Source organism: Rhizopus delemar, genomic scaffold (genome assembly GCF_000149305.1).
Source record: "Rhizopus delemar RA 99-880 supercont3.3 genomic scaffold, whole genome shotgun sequence".
In the NCBI taxonomy this organism is placed as follows: domain Eukaryota; kingdom Fungi; phylum Mucoromycota; class Mucoromycetes; order Mucorales; family Rhizopodaceae; genus Rhizopus; species Rhizopus delemar.
The window spans coordinates 415,818-424,873 of record NW_027137829.1 but is presented as its reverse complement, the minus strand read 5'-3'; the positions used below and the strand labels follow the sequence as shown (position 1 = coordinate 424,873).

Genomic DNA, 9,056 nt, shown 5'->3' with positions numbered 1-9,056 from the left:
ATTCTTTTCCTTCTATTTCTGATTTGACTCATTAAATCATTCTTTTCAGGATGAAATTAATAAGAGACTTTTTTCGTGTATAATGATATATAGACATGTTTATTCTTGTATGAATCCATGTCATTAGTAAAAATGCATATACAATCCAATTCATGTTGAATTTTTACTTGTTGGATGAAATGAAATGTATATATTTGAATCCTTCTTAATAATGATGAATGTTTGACTATTCACAAAAAAAAACTTTTTTTTTCTATTAAACTAACGATGCAGGGTGAATGACACGATTAGGTCTAATCTGAGGGTATAAATGACTTTCCGTTCTGTAATACAAGAGAAAAATATGGAAATTTTTTTATTGTTTTATTCAGACCCTTCTTCGTTATCTGATGTAGAAAGTAAAAAATTCTTAATTGATAGCTTATGCGATACAGTGTTGTTTTCTTTATGTGTTATCATGTTGTTATTCTCTGATGTTATAGTTTCACTATCGTTGAACGCTGACTTTGGGATGGCCATTCGAATCGGAATTTTTAAACCTTGTTTCGCAAAGCATCTAGAAAGAGTAGTGGATTCTATGGAAATGACAATTTAGGAAAAATATAGAGTAAAGTTTAAGCACAGTTACCTGTCATCCCAGGAAACTTTAATTAAGGTTAGAGTTGGGTTCTCTTTGGCAATTTTACGCTTTTTACCTTTTTAGCTGAATAAACCGTAAATGGTTTGGAGTATATCTCTATTTGTACTTTTGTATTTAAATTTTGATCTCTTGCTATAACGGTGAATACAATCTGCTTGATTTATGTACATTTTATTTACCTTTCCTCAAGATTAATAAAAATAAACTTTAATGTGTAAGTACCTTCTAGTCGGATGGATAAATCTTGAAATACAAAGTATATTCCAGGTATATTATTCTCATCATATAAATGATAAGCGTTGGATACGACTGATCCTATTAGATTTCGTACATGATCTGGTTTATCTGAAAAACTTCTTTGCTGATGATAATGATTATTAGTAGTAGACCAAGGTGTATGGACTGATGCTCTATCATATTCACCATTTTCGTTATATAATTGACAATGAACCAAAAATAATACTACATCCTTTACACTAACTCACCGTTAATGATCCTGTTTTCTTATATTCTAGTATTACTTTAATCTTATAGGATCTCCGTTTTCATTTTCTGCTGTTAACTTTAGTATAGGAGGCGGATCAATAGGTCGTTTATCTTTTTCACCAAACCCACAACATCTTGCTCTAATTGGATTTTGCACAACATCTACCGTGAATATGAGTAAAATATTTAATTTTTTTTATTATTATTGATATCACATTTACGTAATTTGTATTTTATATCCGGAATAACTCTATTCATTTTTTTTTCCTAAAAAAAGAGAATGAGAATAAAAAAAAAAAAGGAAAAGAAAAGGAAATTAAATCCACAGTTTCAGTTTTAAATAAATTAAAAAAAGTTATTTTTTTATATATAAAATCACACATAAATAAGGAGAAGGGGGGGGGGTCAAGATGTTATAGGTTTTTCCAAACTGAGTTTCCTGGATGAATCGAGTTTCCAGAGTGCGTTTCACGAGTGTCTTTTTGACTTTGAATTGATTCACTTAATGAGTATGTGCTATTGTTACGACTATCTGAATCATAACTGATACTTTCTTCACTTGTTGTTGGTGGTGGTATAATCATGTTAGGTCCAGATGCATGTCCAATGTTATCTCCTTTGCTTCCCATATTATGTAATGTTTGCGAAAGTGTGCCAACTCTAAAATAAAATATATAAGAATCCCTCTCATCTTTTTTTGTCTAAGTTTACCTTGCGTAAAACATTTGTAATTTTAATCTTATGGATTCTTGATAAAGATCAGGTATACTTCGACCATTATAATAACCTTGTCGAACATTTCTTATAAACACATAAAATTCACAAGCAGACACCAGCCGATCTCGACAATGTCGGTCAATGCATGCCCAATCGTCCAACATCGATATTCTAAATCGATATGGAAGCTCTACTGCATCCCGGCCACATGCTTGGCATCCCGAAAAAGGTAAACTGGGTGTCGTTGTCGAGCTTGATAAACGTTCCCAGATCATGCTTTTACCAGCAGATATTCTCAGTGGCACATCCCAAGGTCGTTTGGCTTGATCTTGAGCATATCCGTAAGGAGCTTCCTCAATAAAGCAGGTATTCAGCATCATGGCTTCATAAAGCTTTCTTGGAACGAGACGACTTGAAGGTCCGAATCGAAGACAGGGCTCAATGTCTTCTGCAAGGCTGTGTTTCATGTAAGCAATCGAATGAAGTTTGCGTATAGGCACAGTCTCGCCTAATTCAACAAGATCTTCAAATTCTTGAAGAACCCAAGGCTCGATATCTTCTCTTTCTTCTTTATCATCCATATGACCGTCTCGGTGCAAAAGTAAACCAGAGAGATCTCTGCAGGCTTTCTTGTCTACATATTCTTTTTGTTCTTCTTCTTCAATACTTGTACAAGTGGACATATTCTCATCATCCTCAAATAAATGGCTCTGTCTCTTTTCATTCAAACGAGCCATCTTCATTTTCAGTTCCTTCAATTGCATCTCCTCCGCATCCATCTGTTCTCGGCAATGCTTCAGTTCTTCCTGAAGATGTTTCAGCTGTACCTGGATCTGATGCTTTTCTCGCTTTTCATTGGCTACCATATCATTAGCCTCCTCAAACAGCTTTTGTGAGAGCTCTTCTAATTCATTCTCAACATCTCGCTTCGCCTGCTTGGCTTTCTCGGCCTCTTTCTTTTCCACCTCATATTTTTCCTGTAAAACCTTTAGGTCTTTTTCAAGAGAAGCGTATTGCTCGCTTTTTTCTTCAAGTTCCTTTTGCGACGTTTCACAGTCCGTCGTGATCCTGCTTATTTCTTTTTCCAAGGCTTCGGATCGTTTTTTCTCATTCGATAAGACCTCTTGACAGCGGTTGAGGTCCTGCTGCTTTTGTTCTTTGGATTGTTGCAGCTCGGACAAGATGGGTATCACATCGTCACACAAGGCACAGTGTTCTGAATCTTTTGAGACTAGGATATGGTGGCAAGGACAATCGGGTTGTTTTGGTCGCTTGGGTGTTATGGGTGAGGAATGAGTAGGTGTGACGGGTAAAGTGGGATGGTCATCTGAAAGTCGTTTTGGTGATTTTGGAGCTGATTCCATCATGATTTGTAAATGAGAATAAATGTTGGCAATCTCTTTTGTGGTCACAGACTTATTGCTGTTAATTGGTTGCTGTGAAGGTAAGTCATCTATTGCTGTGTTTGACATTAAAGCAGCAAGAATGAAAAAAAAAAAGTGGAAAGAGAAAATAATAAAAAATTAAACTCAAATGACTCAGACATACAATACCCTCTCTTTCTTTTTTTGGGTTGAATTCATCAATGAAGCCTATTTGTATTCAAAAATAGATTTTTAAACTTTATTAATGTTTATCATCTCGGCCTTGTTCTCTTGATGTAAAATGATTTGAGTTGAGGTTTTAAGACTCAGTGCACTATTTTGATTTAAAAGACATTGAGAGGTTTAGTTTGTGCGTAACCTTTATAAACAAAATCAAATGTTGTATTCAAAAAGCGCTTACGATCTTCCTTATATGGATACATTACCAACTGCAGTGTTTTGCGCTTGAAAATAAAGATTTTGGGTGATACGAATCCAAATTTTAAAGCTAGGAAACTAAGACTGTCTAAGTGTGGTAAAGAAAAACAACGATCGATACAAATTTATATTGACCAGTCAAGTTGTAGAATTTTCAATAAAGTAGCTGCTGTACCATCCACCTTTATACTTGTCCGTTACTAGACATGGATGATTAAGTGTGACAGTTCTTCCACCCACTTTCACTGTCTTCAGAAAATAAATTGGCAGTTCCTGTGAGATCAGTTTGCGACGCCAGTCAGCCTGGATTTGTTTTCAATTTTTCCAATCATACGGCAATGAAAGAAAAAAATGGAATGGCCGATTTCCTTGTCCCTTTGAATCGAACATTCAAACGTACATCATAGGACCATCAACGTGGTGGTCAAAGTGTGCAATTGCTTGCCGTTTTTGGGACCAATTTCACAACCCAAAAAAAATTGTGCCCCTTCTCTTTGTCTTCCTACCAAATTCAAAGCATGTAGAAAACTGGTATATTGTGCCAATTGCATTAATCTGAGTCTTGGAAACCAAGTGAAATCATTGTCATTATGGAAATTGTGGTGTGAAGTTTCGATCAGATACGACCTGAATTCTCCCAAGAATATCATCACATCTACTCCACCAAGCAAGTTCCATATCGAGCATTCACGGCGGCATTGCGTCCTGCGCCATTCGAATTTTGGATGCCTTGACAGCCATTTCTGTTTGTGCGATATGGATTCCCATGATACGTGCAAGTAGCTGTATACTTTATTCTGATGATCATCTGAATAGATGAATGACGTAGAAGTATATGAGACAAGCAAGGACTGACTTCAGATTTGTTTTTCTGACCCAATAGTTCAAGGAAGAGGTCCTCCGTTTACAGAGTAAGCCCTCAATTTCACGTTGCTTAAATGTATTACAGTTTCTCAATAACATGGATTTACCAGACTCAACGAGTGTTTCAGAGATGGTTTGCACAAATTAAAAAGAATTTTGCCCGAACCAAAATATCTAATTTCTGGCAAGGCGCTTGAAGTTACAATAAAAATAAAAGTTCTGCGCAAACCAGAAAAGCAATTCACGCATCTCAGAAACTGATCTACCCCTATCAGAAAGTAAAATTGTGTGCTCCACAACTAACTTGAACACATAAAAATTTTAGGGCAATTTTTGATACACAACAGATATACAAGATAAATATTTAAGATAGATTTTTAGTATACTTATTCTTTTATTTAAAGTTGATCAACCACTTTTTTTTTTGAGTCGAAAACAAAGAAAAAAAAGCTTGTCTATCACTTAGCGTGGGAGCCATAATGCTTCCTGCTCTTACAATGTTGCCACCAAGCTATTATTGATATTAAAAATAAATATATATCACACTTTTTTTTTCTAACTTCCTTTCTTCTCTTTTTACATTTACATACTCTCACTTAACAGTTGTTTGCAGTGTATGGACAGAATATTATTTCCAATAGTACGTGTAAATAATACTCTCTCAAATATCTGTCGTGTATATCTTTCATGTATCTAGAATTGCTCAAAATTTTATTTGCGTCTCTAATCATTTGTGATTGCGCGCCAAATCAAAGGGAAAATCTGGTATTTCCATTGTTTATTTTAATTTTATTATTGCTTGGTATGAAAAGATATGAAAATAGACGGTATACAAAGTGATATTTGATGGATTACCAGGACATGCGAAGCGAATTGTTATTGAGGTCATATCGGGATCAATTATCGAGGAATAGGTTAGAAAATCGCAAAGAGATGTTCGCAGCAATTTTGGCATTGGCTGCAGGTAAACCATCTCCAGCAGCATCTGCAACTGCTAATAAGGATGTGATAAATGCAAATTTGAAAATATTGACCTGCGACGGCTTATTGAATTCCTTCTTCAGCTGTTCCACAACTGCCTGTAATGATATCCACGGTTTGCTGTCCTTGAGCACCGAGTCATACAGAATCATAAACGTCGCCATTTGATCTTCCGTGAGCATGCTGTTGTGGTAAAAATATTCACGAGTCCACACCGCCAATAACTGGGATGACAACATTGCCGCTGATGTCGAATTCGAGCCGTATCCACTAAAGCTTGGCAAATCACAGAGTGTGGAAATCGTAGCAGGTATGTGAAGAATGTCGCAGAAAGATTCAAACGAGCGTCTCCAACAGCTGAAAGTGCTGGGATGATGAAAAGATGTAGTGAGTTGTCGCAGTTGAGACATTGATGTCGTATTAGTATGCAACAGATCGGTTTCCGAGGTAACAATTTTCTTGAACTTGGCAGCAGCAACAGATGTAAGAAATAGCCGACAGTCGCGTGGGCTAAGCTTGGATGCATAGCTAGGACCAATCGAGACTTGAGGCGTGGCACCCAATGTAATAGAGCAAGTGCAGAGAGCATTCATTGAATTGGTTGCAATGACCATTTTTTGCTTAAGACCTTTACCATCAGCAGCAGACACGGTTCCACAAAATAGGCGTCCTTGGACAGGTATAGTAGACTTCAATACTTGCGATTCATTGTGAATGTCCACAGACGCAAGACGCGAGTAAGATTCCACGGTCAAAATTTTGATCAAAACATTCTTGCAACGTATGATTCCATTCACAAGGAGATCCACAATGTGGCCCAGCAATTCAGGTTTCCCATGGAATTCCATGTTCAATATGTCGAACAGCTTGTCGTCTGGTTGTTCGTAGGCACCAGTCACTTTGTACAGTTTTCCAAAAGCAGTTTTCGTCAGTAGCGCATCAATGCTGCATGCCGAGTGATGCATCCATCATTCATAACTCGATATGAAAACAGTATTAATAAGCTACATGTAAAATATATCCAATAGATAAGCTACAGGTTAATTCGGATAATCTTCATTAAGGATAAGATGCTGCGTAATTGCACGGTTAAATTATATTAAATCCAGGAACTAAATCACAGTCAGCCGTAGTCAATCATATACAAATATTCTATGACAAATATAACAATGGAAGAACAGGTAACCATTATCTTTTTGTCGTCAATTATATCATACTCATTAATGATTAATCCATAACGTGAAATAGTATCTGTGTATGGAAAGCAAAAATAGAGTCTCATTTGCTTATTAAATAAAACATCTCTTTATCGAGCCTCGTCCTCTCTTGTTCCTTTTATTCTCTTGGATAAATCACCGCGCCTTGGTGAGACTCGATATGCGAGGTCTCTTCCTCTTCCGGGAGCTGCAAGGTTACTTGGAGCGGTGTGCCTTCGTTTTGCTTCGTAGCAAATGAAATACCTGCCGCATGCATATCATTTATGAAAGATTGGGTGACCATAGTAAATGAATCGATAGAAGGACTTGATACCGACTTGTCCCTTTGGAGGTGCACTGCCATGGGTATGTAGTCCATCAGAGCAAACCCAACAGTCCCTATTAAATTAACTTTAATACCTCGAAATCAAAAAGTTGTCACCCAACGGACCCTATTAGCGGCCCTATTAAAGTTAATAGGTTTTAAAATCTCAACCAAAGGTATTAAATTTAATAGGAATTATCAGACCTATTGTGAGATTGGAGTTTGTAAGGTTTTTGTAGTATAAAGTAGGCTTGTTATAAAGGGTTTTTGACTTGAAACCAAGTTTTTGAATAGTGTTTGGTTCCCAAAATAGTAATAGATTGAATATAAGTTCGCTTGTAATAAGTGACCACAAGATCTTGTTAAGTAGATCAAACTGTTTTGAGTAAAGTAAAATAAAAAGATAAAATAAAAGGGATTACAATAAAGTGCATATGCTTCAAGGGGATTCTTGTTCTTGATGTTAAGTAAAATAAAAGAAAAACAAAGAAATTTACTTTGAGTGATATTTATTATGCACACGTATTTGTTTATATCTTTCTGGATTTGAACCAGTTAGATAGAGAAAAGTCAAAGGCTGCCAAAGTTTGCTGCACTGCGTTACACTATTATCTTTGGTGTAATGCTATATGTAAATCATCTTAATAATGGATCTTCAACTTTCTCGCTTATATATCATCTCAGAATGCATTCAGTTGACTTCTCTATACATTAAGAATGCAATAAGCTGATGGATGATTGCGTTTTTAGATTAAATAAAGCTGAATTTTACTATGATAAACATTGCAAAACAACTTCAACTACATCGTTGAATTTTCTGACATACAAAAATATTCATCAACGCAGTCGGCAGAGTAATCACGGATCTTGAAGTGCACAGAGTGATATCAGTATTCATAAGCTACCTGGTGGGTGGCAGCTGCCATTTTTTGGTAAGGTAAAAATCTAGCTTTGCTAGTAGTTTTGTACTTATACTGAAGAAAGCGGTAATCCTTAAGTTAAATGACTTTAATAATACCAATAAACACGCTTCGGCTCATTCTGAAACGGCAGCAAAAAGTTTTTTTATCGTAGGTTGATGATTGCAAGAAGCCATCTGCAATGAGACGAAGATGATCACTAATGCGATCTCGGTTGACGACTTTATGACCAGAAAGTGACCTGACATAGTGGCTTTCTTCGTCATATTCGAGATTAAAGCCTTCAAAGCAAGAAGATACTAATTTGCTACGTTTTGAAACTGTTTAAATTTACTGAATCGTTCCGCTATAGCTGCATAAACATCGTCAGAGCTCATGTCAATTTTAAAAAGTATAGTGTAGAAATTCTAATAGGGTCCAAGTTAATAGGGACTGTTGGGTTTGCTCTTACCACACTTAGACAGTCTTGGTTTCCTGGCTATAAAATTTGGATTCGTATCACCCAAAATCTTTATTTTCAAACGCAAAACACTGTATAGATCATTTAGCGTGCACGCACAAAGCTTTTGTCTGCTTGTCGCTCACAATCAACTATTGACCCTATCCTCTGGTTACGAATGACTTCAGTTGAACGAAGCCGAGTCGTATGCTGGCGCCTTGGTTGGTTACCGGGCGGTGTACCTAAGCGCTGTGTCTACCATCCAACTGACATGCTCACCCGTTCTCATGCGATTCGGTGCCTACACTTGCACCAACGACTACAAATGCCTTCCACCGAACCTGACCCCTTGCCCTTCCTTTTGAATAAATTACCAACCAAACGCAAGTACGGTGCTCTCAAACATCCCTCATCAATTTCCTCAGCCTGGACTGTCCGATGGTCTACTATCTGCCAAATTCTATTCGAACTCGACTATCTCCATCATGGCAAGATCCCTCCAGAAATTCCCTCTCTTGGAACCAAGTTGGTGAACTGGTTCAGCAAGAACTAACCTAGTATCCTATCATACTTTTCCTTTCTCCTCTTCCCTTCTCTGTCTTTTTTCCTTTTTGCCTATCAAAAAGGTTTTTAGCTCCTTATACATTTCATGACCTAGCCCGGGCAATTCAATCACAAAAGTGATT

General features: G+C 36.7%; 4 protein-coding genes across 4 annotated transcripts; 2 read left to right on the top strand and 2 right to left on the bottom strand.

Moving 5' to 3' along the window:
* Positions 1–343: 343 nt before the first annotated feature.
* Positions 344–595, top strand: RO3G_04378 (uncharacterized protein; the record flags this gene model as incomplete). The annotated part of the gene is made up of 2 exons (XM_067658968.1): positions 344–398; positions 483–595. The coding sequence occupies 2 exons, from the start codon at positions 344–346 to the stop codon at positions 593–595; spliced, it is 168 nt and encodes a 55-aa protein (XP_067515069.1).
* Positions 596–1,539: 944 nt separating this feature from the next.
* RO3G_04377 (uncharacterized protein) lies at positions 1,540–3,210 on the bottom strand (the record flags this gene model as incomplete). Its single annotated transcript, XM_067658967.1, has 2 exons — positions 1,540–1,786; positions 1,838–3,210. 2 exons carry the CDS (start codon positions 3,208–3,210, stop codon positions 1,540–1,542), a joined length of 1,620 nt encoding a protein of 539 aa, XP_067515068.1.
* A 2,195-nt stretch (positions 3,211–5,405) lies between these two features.
* On the bottom strand, positions 5,406–6,338 carry RO3G_04376 (uncharacterized protein; the record flags this gene model as incomplete). The annotated part of the gene is made up of 1 exon (XM_067658966.1): positions 5,406–6,338. One exon carries the CDS (start codon positions 6,336–6,338, stop codon positions 5,406–5,408), a length of 933 nt encoding a protein of 310 aa, XP_067515067.1.
* Positions 6,339–8,695: 2,357 nt separating this feature from the next.
* Positions 8,696–8,923, top strand: RO3G_04375 (uncharacterized protein; the record flags this gene model as incomplete). Its single annotated transcript, XM_067658965.1, has 1 exon — positions 8,696–8,923. One exon carries the CDS (start codon positions 8,696–8,698, stop codon positions 8,921–8,923), a length of 228 nt encoding a protein of 75 aa, XP_067515066.1.
* Positions 8,924–9,056: the final 133 nt, after the last annotated feature.